This window comes from Narcine bancroftii, chromosome 3 (genome assembly GCF_036971445.1).
Source record: "Narcine bancroftii isolate sNarBan1 chromosome 3, sNarBan1.hap1, whole genome shotgun sequence".
Classification (NCBI taxonomy): Eukaryota; Metazoa; Chordata; class Chondrichthyes; order Torpediniformes; family Narcinidae; genus Narcine; species Narcine bancroftii.
The window spans coordinates 218,093,452-218,115,178 of NC_091471.1; the positions used below are offsets into that span (position 1 = coordinate 218,093,452).

At 40.5% G+C, this 21,727-nt stretch overlaps 1 protein-coding gene across 10 annotated transcripts in view; it reads left to right on the top strand.

Annotated features, from left to right (window-relative positions):
• Positions 1-805: 805 nt before the first annotated feature.
• The window catches only part of pde5ab (phosphodiesterase 5A, cGMP-specific, b), a 177,207-nt gene continuing 156,285 nt past the window's right edge, over positions 806-21,727 (top strand). For 7 of the 10 annotated variants that reach the window (XM_069926609.1, XM_069926606.1, XM_069926607.1 and 4 more), the window contains exon 1: positions 806-1,181. In XM_069926609.1, coding sequence (XP_069782710.1) covers positions 1,084-1,181 — 98 coding nt within the window. In that variant the 5' untranslated portion in view covers positions 806-1,083. The remainder of the gene's footprint in view (positions 1,182-21,727) is intronic. The other 3 variants (XR_011354157.1, XR_011354155.1, XR_011354156.1) reach the window with 1 other exon arrangement.

Here is a 21,727-nt window from a genome sequence, read left to right on the forward strand (position 1 = left end):
GGAAAAGTGGGGAATGTGCCCTAAATGTTCAGTGTCAATATGTCACCCTAATATTTCCCCGTCACGGTTGTCTGATGAGAGCTTTTCGGCGCAATGTTGAGAAATCCACCCTCGATCACATCCTTCCCCTCAACGAGGTGCCCCGGGCTTGCGCTGCGCTTTCGAGGTCGCTGGTGCCGCAGCCGAGATGGTGAGCAGGGCGGCATCACGTCGCCATCTGTCCAGGGGCTGTTAAACGCACAGGGCTCCATGCCCCTTTGTTGGCTCTGTCACCGATGCGCCGATGAAGGCGGCTGGGAAGAAGAACAAGGCTTCGCAAAATATATTAGCCAAGGGCTAATATATTAGCGAAGGGCTTTATACAGCACCATCCTCATCTAGGCAGGGACGCACAAAAATGCTGGAGGAACCGGTAGCGCAATAAATATTGAGTTAAACATCTTTGCTCCACGAATAAGGCTGCGTGACTTCTCCACAGAGTCAGGCTATTTTAAAGGGCAAGCGCAGCATAACACAACATGACGCCCATGTGTAATCAAATGCAATAAACTGAGGATTCGTTTGACCAAAGACTGGCCGAATTGTAGATCTGTCCCTTTTGGTGGCCATGGGCTGTTTGAAATGACAGATGCGAAGAAGCCTGCGGGACCCATGTTTTGTGCGGTGGGTGGGAACTGACCGTGATATGAAATCCCGAGGCGCCTGCTCACTTTCCTGCTCCCCTGCAGCGACGGGCTCGCCGGGAAACACCGAGAATCGGCGGGGGCTGGGTGGGGGAGGGGAGGGGGGGTGGTGGCGAGAACCCAGCTCCTGAGCTCGGCGGCGTCTCCTCTGGAGCGGCGCCGCCGACTGGAGCTGTCACTCACTGGCTGGAGGCGTGCGGGCCGGGAGTGACAGCTCCGGGAAGTCCATGCTCGGTGGGGTGGAGGTTGTCCTGGCCGAAGAGGGACAGCCTCGGAGAGAGTGGGGGAAGAAACAAGTGGCTGTCGGCGAGAGAGAGAGCGATGAAGGGAAGGGAGACGGAGCGGCGACGACAGTGATCGACCCTGGGCAGAGCTGAGGGGGAGCAGGGCTCGCTGTACCATGGCCTCTTACCACCCCAGCGACTACGAGCGCACCGAGGCTTGGCTCGATGATCATCTCGACTTTGCACACTCATACTTCGTTCGGAAGGCCACCAGGTAAGAGGAGCCCAGCGCCAACCCTGTGTGGCAGCGATCAGTCGCTGTCCCGATGACAGAGGGTGGTAGGATGGCGAGCAGCAGCGAGGGACTTGCGGCTCGGGGAAATGACAAGTTCGCAAAGTTGGGGCAGAATTAAAATGTTCGCGCTGAGCCAGCAGCAAAGGGAAGGTGAAGGATGGCAAATCATTTGTTTTCCCCATTTTATCTTTGGGTCTGGCAGACTCGCCGCGCTCACACCCTCTTGTTATTGTGAAAAGTTCGGCTCGCGTAGCAAGACTGAAAAGGGAGAGTGGAGGTGAGAACGGCAAGGAGTCACCCTTGTTTTTAGCAGAAACCCTTTACCATGTAACAGTGCTGTTTCATGGACAAAAAGGTTTGCTTCCTGAAAGAAAATTGGGGATTATGATCAACAACCTACACAAAGATAATTTCACATTTGCTCCTATCGCGCAGGAAGCTGGAGAAACATTAACTGGACTGTTGTTGAAGTTAGCAGGTCTAATCACATATTGATGCTGATGTAAGAATGGTTTGCGCTGATTTTTGCTTGTACTCAGCATCTGATGCCTCTCCTGTCAGTGTCCCACATTAGTCGGCCAGCACTGATGGATTCCAGTTGCCTTTCTACTGGCAATATCCTGGTGAAACCTTTCACCCTGTTCATCGCTGACTGCACCAAGATCAGCGGGGAAGAAGTCCAAGTGCCAATGCAAAAAAATGAATTTTCAATGGCATGTCGCACTTCATGGCTTTATATGCTCGAAGTCGACTTCAAATATGACAGGAAATCACAAAACTAGGTTATCGCTTGAAGAATACAGTATGTGATAGGAACGTTGAAAGGCAATTTTTGTGATCAGCGGCCCAAAATCCATAAAGTACACCCAGAAGTGTTCAACAAGCAAAATCTTCATTGCCAGTGTAACCAACGACATGCTGCTGTGTACAGACTAGAATATACATTTTGATTAGAACAAAAGATGTCCAATTAAGCTATAAGATGATAATCAAACATAGTCAAATAAAAAGATGCCAATGCTGGAATTCTGGAATGAAAACAGAAAATGCAGGAAGCACTCAACATCTCGGGCAGCATCTAGTGAGTGAGAATCAGAGTTAATATTTCAGATAAGTGACCCTTCCTCACAGGAAGAACCTTTGACCTGAAATTTCAGTTGTGTTTCACTTTCTGCTGATGTTGCCAGACCATTTGATGAAATGACCCATATATAATGTGATATAAAAAAATGTGGTAGTGCCACATCAAAACTGTATTTCAGATGAAGAAAGAATAAAAAGTTTTCACACTAAACCAGTGGTTCTCAGCCTTTTTATTTCCACTCACATACCACTTTAAGTCTTCCTTATGTCATAGGTGCTCTGTGCTTAGTAAGGGATTGCTTAAGGTGGTATGTGGGTGGAAAGAAAGAGTTTGAAAACCACTGTTTTAATTGTACCTAATTGACTCATTATGTGCATGGTTTCATAACTCCATAGGAAATGGGCCAATGACAATTTTTCTCACGCAAAATATTTCTGCAACAATTGGGTCAAGAGCAGTGATTCTTAACCTTTCCTTATCACCCACATACCACCTTAAGCAATCCCTTACTAATCACAGAACATCGATGGCATAGGGATTACTCAAAGTGGTATGTGAGTGGAAAGAAAAAGGTTGAGATCCACTCCAATATATCTTATGAATTTACATTAAACTCTTCTGTGTTTTGTTACAGAAATGATCAGAGCATTAATTTGTCTAGCAATTTAAAAGGAATTCCTCAAGTTTTAAACTATGTGTCTAATATATTTATTGATTATCTTTTGTGATATTCTAACTGATCTCATAATAGTTGAACATATTAAAAATGTCAGTGGATCATTGTAACTTTTTTTAAAAAGTTTGTTCCCTCCTAATTAGTTTAAAAACTATGATCTGATTTATAATTATTTCTATGGGAGAAGTATATTCTAATGGTTTTAATTAGTCTAACATTAAAACTATAACATCGACTGTGGTACCAAATGTAGAATAATTGGTTTAGGTTTAACATTGATACAGAAACCAATGCAATTACAGTATGTCACAATTAATTTTTTTTTAAATCACAGATATAAAAATACTGGATTTGCAAATTTAATTAAAATATTCCAGAAATGCTTCATGTAGCTATGAGCAAAATATTATTTCACTTTTGTGGTTTTCTTAACAAAAAAAATACCATTTTGGATCTAATTTTTGAATTAACATAAAATTCCCAGTACTGGAATGGAACAGAAGAAACGAAGCAGTGGCAGTCTGGATAATAAATTTGCTTCGGGACAGGAAGCAGTGGGTTGTGGTGAATGATTGTTTTCATGGGCTGGATGATGGAATGCACTGGTGTTCCCAAAGGGTTGGTATGAGAAGCATCGCTTTTCTTTTTATATGTTAATACATTGGGCAGCATTTCAAAATTTGCAGATGATGCAAAATGTGGAATTGTGGTGAGTGTTGAGGTGGAAGAAGACATTGTCGGGGTCATGGAATGGAGACATTTAATCTAGGGAAGTACAAAGAAACATATATTCATTAGAAGAATATTCAAAAAGATTTGGATATATTTGGAATAAACATTTGAAATAAAAAGGACAAATACAAAAAGTGTGCAAATGCTTTGGAGACCAGGGCTTTATAAATAATGATATAGGGCACAAAAGCAAGAATAGTGTGTTGGACCTCTCTAAACTGTTAGTTAAACCACAATGTCAGCACTGGACTTTTCAAAGGAGGTGAGGGGGGCCCAGCGATCATCCAGAAAAGATTCAGTGGAAGCCTCTCAGTGATTATTTTCTTCACATACATGGATAGACGCAAGGACATGGGAATGATATATTCAAGGAGGAATAATTTGAGAGGTAATTTGATTGAGACATTCAAAATCATCAAGAGATTAGATGAAGTGAATACAAAAGGGGACAGTTTCCCTCGGCAAAAGCCAGATCTCACGACTTGAAAGTGAAGAGAATGAGACCTAACATTAGGAAATGTTTTTTTTTCAGGCAACAGGTAATCTTAGTTGGAACATACTGTCTGAAAGGTTAGTGGAAGCAGATTGAGTCATAAATTCCAGAAGAAAAGATTAGGACTGCTGGAAATTCCTGCTGCGGAATGGAACTGATTGGACATGTTGATGTGGGGGGGGGGGGTGGGGGGGTCATACATGACAGTACAGAGGTGAACAGCCTGGTTCAATAGCATTTCTTGATGGGACATGGAAGGGCATGAGGTTTGCAGCAGGGACAAAGGTATGGCTCTGTTCTTTGCAATGTTTAGGTGAAGGAAATTACAGGAAAGAGATGTGTACCATTTAATCACCAACTTGCATACTCAAATAAGTCACTGATGAGATGATTAAAGGATCTGATTTCTGTGATAAGGCTCCTGTGGCTCAATAATTCATTTTCCAACCTGTTAGGTTGCATTTCTTTCTTTTGATGGTGTTATGTAAAGAGGAATTATTAAGTTTGACATGAGGAATCTGAAACTTGATAGAGGCATTCAAAATCATAAAGGGATTAGATTAAGTTAATATTTTGTTCCAGATGCTGGTTTGGTCCCATTTTATTTTTTTCATTTTACCTCACTAAGTTATCCAAGCCAATAGACATCAACAGTAGGAATTTAAATTGATACAATTGCCCAATGGAATACAATCCTTTATGGGTTTGAATGACAACTTTAGTTTAGAACCTCAATGATGATGTGTCCATTTCTGACAGTGCTTTTAAAATTTTGAAGTAAGTAAATCAGAAGTACAAAATAGAATTATCTTAAATTCTGCAGCATCAGAAAGGATTTGAAGAAGGAGTTAGCGGAACTTTATTCGAAGAATGAAATCTTTTAATCGAACTATCAAAGATAATTTTATTTCATTAAAGTGCAAATCAAGGAAAACTGACAAGAATGAACACAATGGTTGTTTTACAGTTCCCCAATCCTATTCCCTATTAAAAACAGTGAAGAGTACCATAATATTGATTTGGATTTTCTGATCAGTGAATATGGGTAAAATGTCCTCACTTAATCTGTATTTAGAATGTTGAAAATATCAGATTCAAAATCAGAATTTATTGTCGGTGTTTCGTAGCAGCATCATAGAGCAAACATTCATATTACAACCATCTTGCAATGTAACTATAAAAAATAAAAATAATAGAGCACGAAAAGTAAGGCCATGTCTTTGGTTCATTGATTATTCAGGAATCTGATGGCAGCGGGGAAGAAGCTGTTCTTGTGCCGCTGAGTGCTCAACTTTACCTCACTAAATATATGGTAGCAGAGTGTTAGCCTGGGTGCTGGGTGTCTTTGAGGATAGAGCCTGCTCTTTTAAGACACTGCCTCATGTGATGTCCTTGATGGAGTGAAGTCTGGTGCATGTGATGTCGCTGACTGAGTTAACAACCCTCTGGAGTTTATTCTTGATCCGAGAGTAGGCGTCTCCATACCAAGCAGTGATGCAACCAGCCAGAATGCTCTCCACGGTACACCGGCAGAAGTTTACGAGAGTCTTCGGTGGCATAGTGAATCCATGAGTTGGAAGCATGCAAAATACAATGTTTTTTTTTTGCTTTACGGACTATAATTTAAAATTAAGTCTTTACGATAACTGCATCATCAGTTGGGCAAAACAAATAGATCACAACAGACCACGTGGCATATAAAAGCACCTTGAATTACTTTACTTCTTTGTTAGCTAACATGGGGCGTCATTGACAAAAATACATTAATGCTCGAGAGACAGCTGGTTGACAAAATGGCTGCATAGTTGTTTTAAAGTTTTACCCAATATTCAAGGAATCCAGGCTGAGTGCATAAATAAACCTACATTCCTTAAACTCAAAATTCTTCAAATCGGAGATGTAAAAAAAATGATGGGATTTACTAAACAACAATTTGAGGTTGAGCTACTAATTATTAAAGTATAATAATAAGGGTAGAGTTGGTTAATGAACAGAAGCAGAAGCAGAGAGTAAAACACAATCTGCTGGAGGAATTCAGCAGGTTGATCTGCATCAGTGGGACTAGAAGCATTGTCAACTTTGCGGACTGGAACCCTTGATGAAGATTTCCAGACTGAAATGCCAACTGTTCCTTTTCTCCCAAATGCAGTTGAACTCCCAATTGAGTTCCCCCAGTGTTTTCCTCCAGATTCAAACATTGGCATGCTTTCGTGTGTCCCCTAACTCCAGAAACAGAGAATATGTGAGTCATTTTCATGTTCAGAGGTTTTGACTCGTTGGGTGTCCCTCTTGTTCACCATCCTCATCAATAACGTGGATGAGGGGAGCAAATAAAATCTATGTTGATGATACAAATCTTGGTGGCACTGTGAGCTGCGATGGTGTTGCAGAGAGACATTGGGGATAGATGCAGGCAACATGGCTATGCTTTTAATGCTTATTTAACATCTCAAGGAATTAAACAGATTTGATATTTGTGCGAGAATGTGACACTGAGATATTACTGAATGGCAGGGAAGGCATGAGGGGTCAAATAGCCTCCTTCTGGTTATGTTTTCATTCAATCTTACCGCATTTATAATGAAAGTAAGTACAAAAAGTATAGTTGAAACACAAAGCCAGGTCAAACAGTGTACTTTGTACAGCAAAGATACATCACTAATGTTTCGAGCTTGAGCCCCTCATCAAGGTCTGAGCAAAATGAAGACAGATGCCCATACAAAATGGAGGGATGGGAGGGGCAGGGGGAGGAGAACAGACCCAAAGGAAGAATGTGATAGGTGGATAGCCCAGCAGCTAACAAGGGGGAAGGGGGATGACTCTGTGAATGGAGAGGGAAGGGTGTGCAGAGTTGGAGGAAAGAAGACTGAGGGATGGGGAAGACAGGGAGAATGGAGAGTGAGCTAGCCGAAACCAGAGAAGTTGATGCTAATGACATCCAGTTGGAAAGTGTCCAGGTGTTGCTCCACCAATTTAAATGGCCTTTGTTTGGTAGTGCTTGAGACCGTGGGCAGTAGTGGGGGAGGGGTGCAGAATTGAACTGGTTGGCTACTGGGAGGTGCAGTCAGAGAGAAGGGGTTCAGTGATGCGATTTCCCAGCCTGCATCCAATGCAGAGAGTGTCACAGACTCTCGCAGATTCACAAGTGAAGTGTAGCTTCCCTTGGAAGGGCTGTTTGGGATCCAAAATGGTGATGAGGGAGGAGGTGTGGGCGCAAGTGTGACATTTCCTGCAGCTGCAGGGGGAGGTGCTAAGGGGGAAGCAATAAGTGGACAAGGGAGTCCTGGAGGGAGCGGATCCTAGAGAAGTTGGAGAGGGGAGGAAAGAGGATGATTTAAATCCAAAGATGTGATTTTAAAAATGGAATAAGGTAGGATTAGTGTAAATAGGTATTTAATGATTAATGCGGATGGGATGGATTGTTCGGCCAATTTCTATGCTGACTACATAACTTACCAAAATTAACTATTTATTGAAATAATTCAGTGTTACCTCTGAATGGGTACATTTTCAAGTAAATCCTTAAATATTGAACAAAGAACTTGGGCAGTTCAGATAAGATGGTTTATATCAGGTAACAATAATTTTGCACAAAGTAATATCCTTGTCCCTCAGTTTGATCAACCAATTTGATGATGGTTATATTGACATATTTGTTACCAAACAAAGCAAAGAACAGCTAGCGAGGCATACAGTGGTCACCCATTCTGATGATGTGTCCCAACTTAACAGTAAAACCTCTGTTATCCAGAATTCGAGCAACCGGCAGCCTCACAAAACTGGCAAAAAAAAATCTAGGAAAATAAAATAAATAAAAATGCATAACTTGAAAATTGTAAAAGTAAATGTTCTCTGAAGTAACACATAAATCTTTGGTGAGGATGGGAGCAAATAATCAGCCAGCCGAGTGAGGGGTGCTTGGAATGCATTGCCGGGGGTGGTGGTGGAGGTTGGTGCAATAGGCACATACTCAGGACTCATGTGCAGACACATGGATGAAAGAAAATAGAGGGTTATGGGTGTGAGGTTGGGAAAAATTAGATTGTTGTGGATTGGGTTTACATAGGTCAGCAGAACATTGAACCATGCAGTACTGTTCTATTCTATGGAAAATATTGGACATACCATTATCACTTGAGATATATATACAATTTTAAATGTTAAATCAGAAACATAAGGTGTAAATTTAGGCATTCTAAACAGAGTGCTAAATGCATTAAAGTGGAGTAACTATTGAATTATGAAGATCATTTACTTTGGTGAAAAATAATATCATAATTGTTCAACTGAGAACATACAATTGGAGACTCCTCAAATGAGCAATAATCTGGAATTATTCTTCTATGCACTTTGTTCCTTAATTATAATCTGCACCATTTCATCAGATGCAAGGATCGACAATGAGATAGACAACAGACTCGCCAAGGCAAATAGCGCCTTTGGAAGTCTACACAAAAGAGTCTGGAAAAACAACCAACTGAAAAACCTCACAAAGATAAACGTATACAGAGCCGTTGTCATACCCACCCTCCTGTTCGGCTCCGAATCATGGGTCCTCTACCGGCATCACCTACGGCTCCTAGAACGCTTCCACCAGGGTTGTCTCCGCTCCATCCTCAACATTCATTGGAGCGCTTTCATCCCTAACGTCGAAGTACTCGAGATGGCAGAGGTTGACAGCATCGAGTCCACGCTGCTGAAGATCCAGCTGCGCTGGGTGGGTCACGTCTCCAGAATGGAGGACCATCGCCTTCCCAAGATCGTGTTCTATGGCGAGCTCTCCACTGGCCACCGTGACAGAGGTGCACCAAAGAAGAGGTACAAGGACTGCCTTAAGAAATCTCTTGGTGCCTGCCACATTGACCACTGCCAGTGGGCTGATATCGCCTCAAACCGTGCATCTTGGCGCTTCACAGTTTGGCGGGCAGCCACCTCCTTTGAAGAAGACCGCAGAGCCCACCTCACTGACAAAAGGCAAAGGAGGAAAAACCCAACACCCAACCCCAACCAACCAATTTTCCCCTGCAACCGTGTCTGCCTGTCCCGCATCGGACTTGTCAGCCACAAACGAGCCTGCAGCTGACGTGGACATTTACCCCCTCCATAAATCTTCGTCCGCGAAGCCAAGCCAAAGAAAAAAAAAGAATAATCTGTGATAAAGAAATGAACAATTTTCAGACTCAAATCTTATTTTTCACAGAGATGAAGACCTTACATCTGGGCTCATCAAACCCTTCATATGATTTTTAAGACATGCCAAGAATGTGGTAGGATCCTCTCCCTTTGGTAGGTTGAGTGCAGCTCCATTAATGGAGTCCATGTGGTTGTTAACACTCACATTCCACATCTTTGCATCCATTACCACAAGCATTCATGTCTTTTACCTCCTGCCTGTGGGTCTTTGCTCGTCTTCCTGCTCCGTTCTCCCACCATTTTGTTCGGGGACTGCCCACATTTTGCTCATACGTTGATAAAGGGCTTAAGCCTGAAACATGGGTTATGGTCAATAAAGAACTCTGACCTGCTGTCTGTCCTGCATTGTGTTTTTACTTCAATCACCAGACTTTCCTGTTTTACTACTGAACTAACTTTAGCTGATTGTTCTATTCAGAATATAGAGGCAAATAACTCTTGCAGAGCTTCCATGAAGACAATATTTGAGACATTATTTTAATTTTTAATATTTTGAGTAAAAGGCACAACTATCCACTTAGCTGAAAGAAGCAGCAAATTTGAAGTAACTTAGGATGTAGTGATTAAATATTAATGCTAAAATAATGATTATAAAGAAGATACAAGGTGGTAAAAATGGGCCCAACAATAATTCTATGACTGAAATTTTTATAAATGTTTGGATAGTCTTTGAGAATGGTTCAGTGGTGCTGGTTATTATATGCTGGGAGTCATTTTCTTGGTGATATCAAGAATGAGGGGCAGCATCTTTGGCATAGCACTTAGTGCAATGCTGCTGCAGCATCAACAACCTGGGTTCGAATCCAGCACTGTCTGTAAGGAGTTGTACCTTCTCCTCTTGTCTGCGTGGGTTTCCTCCGGGTGCTCTGGTTTCCTCTCACTGGTCATTTGGGTGTAATTGGGTGGAACGAACTCGTGGGCTGAAAGTTACCAGCCTATATCTCTACATTTTAAAATTTGCTGAGACTTCTTACATTTACAGGCTGTTCTCTAATTGTTGTGCACCATTTATCAGCTTTAACTCATCCAAACAAACTTTCTCACAGCACCTTGACAATAAACTTGAACTAAGACATTGTTGCTTCTGTCCTTAACGGTCAACCACATTAAAAAAAAATTAAATTTAGACATACATACAGCCTGGTTACAGGCCATTTTGGCCCACGGGTCCGTGCTGCACATCTACACCCAATTAACCTAAACTCCGAATGCATTTCAAAGGGTGGGAAGAAACCGGAGCCCCCGGGAAAAACCCATGCAGATGTGGGGAGAACGTGCAAACTCCTGACAGACAGTGTGGGATTTGAACCTTGGTTCCGGTCGCTGGCGCTGTAAAGGTGTTGCGTTAACCGCTGTGCTAACTGTGCCGCCCATGATGGTGTCCCTGACCAAATTCTTTCCCTTAATTCAAATCCCTTCTTGGCCTTGTTCCACAAATTGGAACCTCATCCAGCTTTACCACTTGCCATATGCGTGTTCTGCAGTTATGACCTCTCCCATATCTCCTATTTTAATTACTACTACTTTAACAGGGATATTACCTTCAGCAATCATGGTTGTGTAAATCTCCACCACCCCCCCCACCCCACCCCCTTCCTTGAGTCTCTCCAGCATTGTGTGCTATTACTTCAACTACGATGTCCACAGAATTCTGTGTTTTATCAAAAGATAGCATTCTGTGGCTTGATGTCAAATATCTTTGTTAATGCTCCTGTGAATTGGGAGATTAAGTTAAAATGCTATATAAATGCTTGATTTTGAATGTGGGGATTTACTATAATTCCTGCCATTAGTAAATTACATTGTGATACATTTTATGAGACCCTTGTGTCTTTTTGGATTTCATGCACAAAGTGCAGCTGATGAAAAAAAATTCCCCTGTAATGGATTTGTGTTAATCATTAAAGTTAAAATCTTTAGTTATAAAATATATATTTCTTAGTAAAGTAAGTTATAGGATTAGATATATTTTTAGTGAGGGAATTCTGGGCTGGATACAGGGTCACACACAGGTAACAACACATTTGCAGAAACACCATTGCAATAAAAGAAAGAGTTCAGTTGGAGTCATAGCTTCTGGAAAACAGAACCACAATGAAACCGAAATGTTCTAAATCAAAACTCAAGAACAATGGAGTGTTCACTTTATTAAAAACTGAAGTATTCAAGTACTCAAGAAGAACTGCAGAAGGAGGCCATCTGTTTAAACAAAAACAGGCTTTTGCTTGCAATCATCAGACTTCCGGGAATCTTAAATCACTTAAGGCACTTTGAACAGAGATGAGGTCAGAGGTTGTTATGGATATGGAGTGGTTTTTAAGAAAGGCAGGATGTTTTGCAGAAATGAAACAAAAACTGTGATGATGTCACATCACATGATGTCAGAAAACTGTATACTGAAGGTGGAGACATTTTGAATCAGAAGACTGAAGAAACTTGACATCCTAGAAACACAGGATTGGGGGCAATAATCTCTATATTGTATTATCCTTATTATAAGAGATACACAACATAAGTGGCTTTTAAATAAGTAAGGCCACTTCTGACTGCTCTTTTAAGAAAAGAGAGGCAGCCTCATTTGTGTCCAGAAGATGGTCATTCCTGTTTGAAGAATATCTCTCTGACAGACAGTTCATCAAGAGACTTGTGAGTTAAAAGTGATCTGAAGATAAAATGTTTAAAAATGCTTCATAAAAGTCAACAAAAAATGTAACCACACACACACACACACACACACACACACACACACACACACACACGCGCACACACACACACGCACACACGCACACACACACACACACACACACACACACACACGCACGCACGCACGCACGCGCACACACACACACGCGCACACACATGCACGCGCACACACACACACACACACACACACACACACACACACACACATTTGCGCATAGTGGGGTTTTAAAAGATAGTTAAGTTTAGAGATAACTAAGTAATTTTTTTTTTAAACTATTATTTTGAATTTACTATTGTCTGGTGAATTTTCCATTGCTGTTCTTTGTTAGTACTAATAAGGTTTGTTAGTTCATATCACCCCAGATATTAATTTTCTCCCAAATTATAGTTTTGAATATTTAGCCTTAAAAGATAGCTTCCATCATGATTCTAATAAAACAGAGCAGGTGGATTTGTTTTACATAATCCTTTAGGTAGAGAGTAGTTGCCACATCAGAAACATCCAATAGCCAAAATTATCCATATAGTTGTGTCACTGAGAAGGGTGGGTTTGGGGATATTAAACAGGTTCCAGCTTAATATATATATCACCACTAGATGTTGTCATAAATCATATAGGGAGTCTCCAGATTATGGACAAAGACTCAGATCATCTGGACAGAGTGTGTTAAATGAGGACCAAGATGATATAGATGTGCCTGGCAGGAAGTGACATTGGAGTTCACCATCATGAGTGATATCTGCCTGATGATGTTTCATCAGAGAAAAATCCCACATCGGCCCTGGAGATCCATGCATAGGACGAAGAGTGTAAGGTGATAAGTATAACATCAAAAGAGACTTTCTGTGGTTATGCTGTGGTATTTTAGTTGTATTTCCCAAAGGAATCAGCTGAAGATCACAAGAGGGAAGATCGAGGAAAAATCAATAGGCAATGAATACCTTATGCTCTGTCTTTATTTTCTGGATTGTTAGGACAATTGTAAAAGATGTTTAGGACAATAGAGCAGTCCATTTAACACATGTCATGGTAGATGTTGCAGAGTCAAAGGGATATCATTTCTACTCTGGGGTTGACATAGTTGTGTACCAGACAATATCAACACATCCACAATGGGGATGGGTGGCATGTTGGTGTTGTGGTTAGCACAACACTGTTACAGCACCAGCAACCAGGTTCGAATCCTGTGTTGTCTGTAAGGTGTTTGTGTGTTTTCCCTGTGTCTGTGTGGGTGTCCTCAGGGAGCTCTGGTTTCCTCCCACCCTTCAAAATGTACAGGGGTTGGAGGTCAATTGGGTGCAATTGGTGACAAGGGCTTATGGGCCGAAAGGGCTGTAAGTCTAAATTAATAATTAATAATGCTAATGGATTGATTTTCCATTCCATTGGAATCAAAGGATAAAGCCATTTAAAGTCTCTGCCCCACTGTAGAGTCTGAAGCCAAGCACATTGGGTCTCTGTTCCGTGAGCCCCGGAATACAGATAACTCTCTGGATCGCACTGTTGTCTAGAGCAACTAATCTCAATGAGGCCCCCTCTCTCCCCCTCCCTTCCACACACACACTGCACCCAGGGCTACAGCACATTTAAGTAAAAGCTCTGTTTGCATAACATGAACATTTTTAATGTTTTTATTTATGTAGTTGGTGGGAAATAAATACGGAAGAAACCAAAATTTGACTGCTTCACCGGGAAGGGGGCCCATAAACATTGAATAGAGTCCTATAAAAGGGGAGAAGAGGGAAGGAGGTCATAAATTTAAAAAAAAGTTGGGAATGGCTGGTCTAGATGGAACTATCTTCTAGGAAATGTTCATCATTGTTGGGTAGCTGTCAGGACACTTTATGCTAACACAATACAATCTGAGTCACAGAATATCCATGCTCCATTATCTATCTAGTCCATGAAGAAAGCCAATTGCAAAGCAGAATTTTAAAATTCTGTCCTTTCTCAAGATACCAACATTTCTTTCAAGGGAATTATTTTTTTGTTGTTGACATATTTGCATGAGTTTCCAGGCAACAGCTACTCATGGTGGAATACAATGGTTGGAGGCAGAGTAATCCAGACAAGAGTATATTGTGGGCATCAGCCTGGCCATCTGTTTCTTCCTCTATGGAAAGGTGGCAATCTCCTAATGGCCAGGAATTAGCAGTGTTAGAGCCTTGAATCCAACAATCAATGACCATTAAAACGCATGAACATTATAAATTGTGTATATGCATCTTTCTGTAAACGATGTCCCCAATGAAAGGACATTTATGCTAATGCATTAGAAATTTTAATTTATGTTTTGTGCTGTTTGAAAATTCATGTGAATAAAATTAATATTGATATCCCTGTTATCCCTGTTGCCAGAACTCAGGGATCTGAGCTACAGGGAGAGGTTGAGCAGGTTGGGGTTTTATTCCTTGGAACGGAGGAGGATGAGGAGTGTCTCATTCAGGTGTACTAAGTCATGAAAGGAATAAATTGGTGAAAGCAGTCTTTTGCCAAGAGCAGGGGAATCGGTAACCAGAGGACAATGTTTAAAGTGAAGGGGGGAATAGATTTAATAGGAAACCTGAGGGCTAACTTTACACAGTGGGTGATGGTGTATGGGATGAGAGAATCAGCTGTCAGACGAGGTGGTTGAGGCAGGTTCTATTGTAATTTTAAGAAAAAAATTGGACTGTCACATGTGCTTAGAGGGGTATGGACCAAATGCAGGCAGGTGGGACAAATATGGATGGGATATTTTGGTTGTCATGGAAAAGTTACCAGGTGGACCTATCTCCATGCTATATGACTCTGTGATAAAGCCCAAAATTGTATATGCTTCATTAATCACTTCCTCAATCTGCTCTACCTCTTTCAGTGACTGAGCAGCCAATCTGCTAGGTTTCTCTTCTCCTGAACCTCCTTTGGTACAGCATTATTTATTCTGTATTGCCTTTCCACGTTCTTCTTCCCAAAAAGTATCAGCTCCATATTCTACACATTAAACTTCAGCCTTGTTTCTGTCTATTTTCAATTACTGAAATCCTTTGAACCATTTTTAAATGTATCGGACAGCTGCAAGAGCAAGGCGTGAAGATCATTTTGTTTTCTTGATCTGCCAAAAAAAAAGAGCACAACAGGAAAAGCATGGATAGTGGGCCAAATCAAGCATGATCCAAATGAATCATTTGCTGTCTGATACAAGCAATGGCATTTCACTTGTGTCTCAAGTCGTAAACATCTTCTGGAACTTGCTTGATAACATATTGGAGCATGAAAGGATTTCCTTTTATCTTGCCATTTGTCATTTTGTCTATGTGACAGAGGATCAGAAGAAAACTTGGAGAAATGCCATAAATGAGAAAAAGTCCCTGTACTAATTTACTGACCTAGATTTTGACCTCCAACTGCTACAATTTGCATACCATGGGAAAAATGAAATATTCAAATATAGGAAAATATTGCCAACTATTGTCACCGTTGTTAAGTATAAAGGTCAAAATTATTATGTTCAGTTCCAAATAGGAAACTTTCAAAATACCATGTAATGAAATTAGATTTTGACGTTCAGTTACTGTAAATCAATGGTCTTGAGTTTATCCATATATGATGTAAACCAGTGGTTCTCAACCTTTTTCTTTCCACTCACATATCACTTTAAGTTATAAGTTTAGTAAGGGATTGCTTAAGGTGGTATGTGAGTGGGAAGGGAAGGTTGAGAATCACTGCTCTAGACCCGATTGTTACTGAAATATTTTGCTTGAAAAAAATTGTCATTGGCCCATTTCCTTTGGAGGATGAAACCATGCACATAACGAGTCAATTAGGTACGATTAAAACAGTGGTCTTCAAATTTTTCTTTCCACCCACATACTACCTTAAGCAATCCCTTATTAATCACAGAGCACCTATGGCATAGGGAATACTTAAAGTGGTATGTGAGTGGAAAGAAAAAGATTGAGAACCACTGGTGTAAACTTTCTGTCACTATAAGATCAAAAATTCTCTGATTTATTGCGAACATCTTTTGACATACTGTCTTGCAAATTTAAAATTCATTTATTTGCCAAATTTAACAAAATCATTACCATTCACTATATTACAGCCACGATCATTTTACAAATAATACTTCATTTGTCTCATTTGTATTTGTCTCTAATGTGTCAGTATTAAGAAGGTGCTTTAGGTCTTGAATACATAAGAGTGGATAAATAATAAGGGCTAGATGAGATCTATCCCAGAATGTGAATGGAAACAAACTAAGAGACTGTTGGGGTTCTTGATCGATATTTTTGTAACTTAGGCAAGGTACCAGATTGGAGGATTGTTATTGTTTAAAAAGGGTAGTAGGGATGTCAAGACTATGAGCTATTTTCAGCAGTAGGGAAATGATTGGAGAACATTTTAACAGGCATGATTTAAAAAGAGAGGGTTTGATCAGGCTGGCATGGCTTGTGAGGGTGGGGGGGGAAGAAATCTTGAACATTAATTTGATTGAGTTCTTTGAGATGGTAAGGAAAGGAGGAATTTAGTAAGGTCCCACACAGCAAACTGATCCAGAAGGTTAAGGACATGAACTCCAAGATGAGCTGGCTAATTGGATCCAAAATTGGCTTGTTGATAGGAAACAGAGGGCAGTGGTGTGAGGATGGTTTCCTTGTTGGAAATCTCTAACTAGTGGAATGCAATGGGAATCAGTACTGAGCTCTTTGGTTTTTGTGATATGTAGCCCATGACAGTCATTGGGGTAACAGAATTCACAAATCACTTTTCAAAAATGTAAGATGTGAGAAACTTTTATCTCACAGAATGTATGTGAAAACAAGTAAATAGATATATATTTTTTGTCAATTTGCCTACCTTGATGCATGCATAGATGATGCAGCTTCAGGTCCCAGTAAATCATGATACAGCTCATTTTGAAGAAACTCAATAATACTGGGGTGGGGAGGGTGGGGTGTGGGGTGTCATCTGAATATCAGTGGTTTGAATGCAAGAGGAACAGCAGGATATCATTCAAATGGCATGTAGGGCAGAGAATTGGCAGATGGAATTTAATCCCACCAAGCACAAGGTGATGCATTTTGGGGTCAAATAGGGATAGGACATATACAGTGAGTGGTAGGGCTCTGAGGAATGTTGATGAAGGAGAGCCCAAGGGCTCTAAGTTCATGGTTCTCTGAAAGTGGCAACACAAGTCAAAAGAGTACTGAAGAAGGCATGCTTCCCTTTATGGGGAAGAGAGTTGGGGCAAAACCTTACAACATTACAAAATGCTGGCTCGGTCACACTTGCAGTTCTGGTCACCACATTATACGAAAAATGAGTTTGCAGTGTAATACCTTGTTGAAGGGCTCAGGCCAGAAACATTTACTTCCGGTAGATGCTGCGTGTCCTGCTGAGTTTCTCCAGTGCACTTGCATATTGCACCACAGTCACAGTGACTGTAGATTTCCTGTTTAACTTAATGATGTGATAGAGCTGGAAAAGGAGCAGAGGAAATTCACTGAGATGTTGCCTAGAGTGAAGGGCTTTTGTTCAGAGGAGACATTGGGTTCACTTTCCTTGGATTGAGAGGCTGGGAAGTACATAGGATCATGAGAGATAGGATAGTTGAATTCTTTTCTATTGGTTTGGGTATCAAAAACAAAGGGGCATTCGTTTCTGATGAGAGGAAGCAGTTTTAAAAAGGATCTGATCTGGACTCAATATTGTTAGATGTAGAAGCAGTATTCATGACTTCCATGTTGCAAAGTGCAGCCTTAGAGATTGGGAACAAGCTGTCCTGTGCACTGTGCAGTGGTTCTTTATGGAACTGCCAGCCAGTGAGCAGCAATCCTCATTAATGCACTTATATAATAGACCTTTATCTCATATTGTGCTCCAGGCATTAGTAGATGGGTTTAAAACATTTCTCAATCCAAAGACAGAGGCATGTGCATGTTTACTTTTCACTGAAATTAAGTATTGGTTATACCTTCTTTATTTATCATCCACATTGACAGCTAGCTGGAAACATAGGCTTCAACTAAATGTAGACTTTTTGTGGGATGAATTGAATATAGGAGATTGTGAGAAAGAGCAGAGAAATAAAAGTTCAAGTACTGAGAAACACAATGATGGAATGCTATTCTGCTACATTTCTTCTCTGTGGAGGATGATTGGCTAAGTTGGACAGCATGATTAGCATAGCAGTTAGCGCAACGTCGTTACAACGCCAGCAATCAGGACCAAGGTTGGAATCCCGTGCTGCCTGTAAGGATTTTTTTATGATCTCCCCGTGTCTCCATAAGTTTTCTCCAGGGTCTCAGGTTTTCTCTCACGGTTTGAAATGTACTGGGAATTGGGCAGCACAGACTCATAGGCCGAAATGTCTTGTACGTCTAAATTTTAAAATTTTACTTTAAATTTAAAACATTTAATTTAAGTTAATCATGGTCAACCTCGCAATCACTTTTTTTTTAAATTGTATCAATTGCATTCATTCCATGAATGATTGGGAGCATTTACCAGACTCCCAAAAGACAACATATTTGGTTTAGAAGGCACAGACCTTTATGTTATGTTTGATTTCCTTATTTAGAATGAATCTTATCCCACACCAGTAGTATAATACTGGAGCTAGATCACTATCAATTAAAATGAAGACCACTTTGTGCGAAGTTTAGTGTGTAATCATTTAAACCAAAATAGCAATTTTACTATTAAATAGTAATTAAACTAGAAATTAAATTATATGGCAAAATTCACAGATTATCAGCAATAATATCTTCAAATAGACCCATATTGTACATGAGAAACAAGTCAGTGAATTTGGTTGCCATTGCTGCAGGGAATAAACGTAATCGAACCTTAAATGGTAATAATAATCTTTTTATATCATCTTTTAGTTTGGTCTCTCGCTTTTATATCTGTTATTTGAACACATTAATGCTAATAGATTTTAGATTTATTGTCAGAGTACATACATACCACCACATACACACTGAGATTCCTTTTCCTGAGGCTGCGGCAGAATTCCCACTAATTGGTAGTGCAAAAAATAAACTGTACACTGCGTAAAGATGTAAACAAATAAAGAACTATAAACAGGTAACAAATGTAAACAAACTGATTGTGCAATACAGAGAAAACAAAAGAAAATCAATTAAGTGCACAACTAAGAGTCCTTAAATGAGTCATTGAGGAGTCTGATGGTGGAGGGGTAGCAACTGTTCCTGAACATGGTGGTGTGAGTCTTGTGGCACCTAGACCTCTTTCTTGATGGTAGTAGCGAGAATAGTGCTTGTGTTGGGTGGTGTGGGTCTTTGATGACTGTTGCTACTCTTCAACAGCAGCGTTCAATGTAGATGTACTAAATAGTGGGGAGGGTTTTGCTTGTGATGCCCTGGGCTATGTCCACTATCTTTTGGAGGGCTTTGCACTCAGGGGTATTGGTGTCCCCATATCAGACCATGATATAGCCGGTCAGCACACTTTCCACCACACTTCTGTAGGAATTTTACAGGGTTTCTGGTATCATACCAAACCTCCGTAAACTCCTGAGGAAGTGGAGGCACTGACGTTCTTTCTTCACTATGCCATTGGTATGATTGGTCCAGGAAAGATCCTCTGCTATTAAATATTCAATGAATGAATGGGGTTTATGCATTGCTAGAAGCTGCCTTGACAGTTCCAGCCAGCAGGAGCATAAGCCGTAACCAGCTTGCAATCTGAGATGTCAATGGATGCAAATGTACACAAGAATAGAAATCACATTGGTTTGGTTTATCATCATGTCAAACTCACGATGTCACATATAATATTAGGCAAATTAATTCTGGGTAAATTTCTTGCTTAATTTTTGTATTCTCCCCAGAGTTCTTAACATCAATTTTTCTCCATTTTAAAATTATTTCTAACTCTCTCTGTGAATGCTTTATTTGGTCTTAAATTTCAGCTGAAAAGAGGATTAAAATGACAAAAACTGCATTACGCTTAATTTCTTTCTTTTTAGCTTTGTATTCTTTTTCAAATGTATTGGCCATTAGAAATTGTGTCTCACAAATGTAAACAATTATTATTCACTTTTTGGGACGGCATGATTGGTGTAGCAGTTAGCGCAACGTTTTTATAGCGCCAGGGATCGATACCGAGGTTTGAATCCCACGTTTGTACATACTCCCCGTGTCTGCATGGGTTTTTCCCAGAGGCCCTGTTTTTCTCCAACTGTTCAAATGTACCAGGGGATGTACATTAATTGGGTGTAAATTGGGCGACACAAATTCCTGGGCCGAAGTGGCCTGTTACCGTGCTGGATGTCTAAATTTTAAACTTTTTAATTTTATGGCAGCAAACGCAGATAGAGATAATTTCATTTCTACAAAATAGTTTTTGTTTTGCCTCTCTGCTCAGCTATTGCAGCATTAAAAATAATAGCAGCAGGTGTAGGTCAAATGGGCACACCGCTTTCTCAACCAGTCAGTGCGATTTGGGCTAATCTTCCTGAATCTGGCCCATTTTCCCAGCTGATTCACACATTCCCTGATTTCCAACAGAAGACAAAAAATATTGAAATAAAACTTAAACTTAGGAAAGATGTCTAGATGCCTCAAGACTCACACCACCAGGTTCTGGAACAGCTGCTCCCTCTCCACCATTAGACCCCTCTCAACGACAAACTCAATCAGGGACTCATTTAAGAACTCTTACTTGTGCACTTTATTGATTTTCTTTGTTCTCTCTATATTGCAGTTTGTTTATATTTATTTGTTTACTTTTGTTATTTGTTTGCATGTTTATGCTGTTTACAGTTTATTTTTTTCACTAATTAATGGTAATTCTGCCTGGCCCGCAGGAAAAAGGAATTTCAGGGTTGTATGTGATATCATGTATGTACTCAGAATAAATCTGAAATCTGAATTTCAATTTTACTTACAGCTTTGGCTTTATTATTAAATGTAAATAGCACTGCAATTTAATATTTTTTTTACTTTTAAAAGTCAGTGGAAGGGAAACTATTTGTAACAGGGTGCTAAAATCAGAAGCCAAAACTCCCACTAAACTATCAGGATACATTCTGGTAAGTGCTGGATATAAATAAATAACTCAGAAAGTCATGCAGAATCAATAGGAAATAAAATGCAGTGGATGTTTCAGGCCTGAGCTCTTCATGGGAAAACAAGTGGATGTCTGAATAAAAAGGTGGCAGGAGTGTAGGAGAGGAGAGGAAGGAGCACAGAAACAGAATCATTTTGCTGCTATAGTCTGGTCTCACTGATCTCAGACTCCTCCTCTTACCCATTGAACAGGATCTCATTAAAAACCATCAGCCACCACCTCCCATACCAGCAATGACCTCACCACCTCCAGTAATCTCCTCTCCACAGTACCTAACCTCATTGTTTCCCAAACCCGCACTGCCCAGTTCTACCTCCTTCATAAGATCCAATTGTCCAGGTAGACCCATTGTCTCCACGCACTCCTATGCCATTGATCTTGCATCCCTCAGCTTCATTTTGTCCCCTTTGGTCCAGTCTCTTCCCACCTACACCTCACAAGCACTCCATCACTATGACAACTTTCAGTTTCCTGAGCTAGACGGCCACATTTTCACCATGGACATCCAGTTCCTATAAATATATAACTCCAATAAATGTCTCAAGAGTCTCTGCTTCTTCCTTAA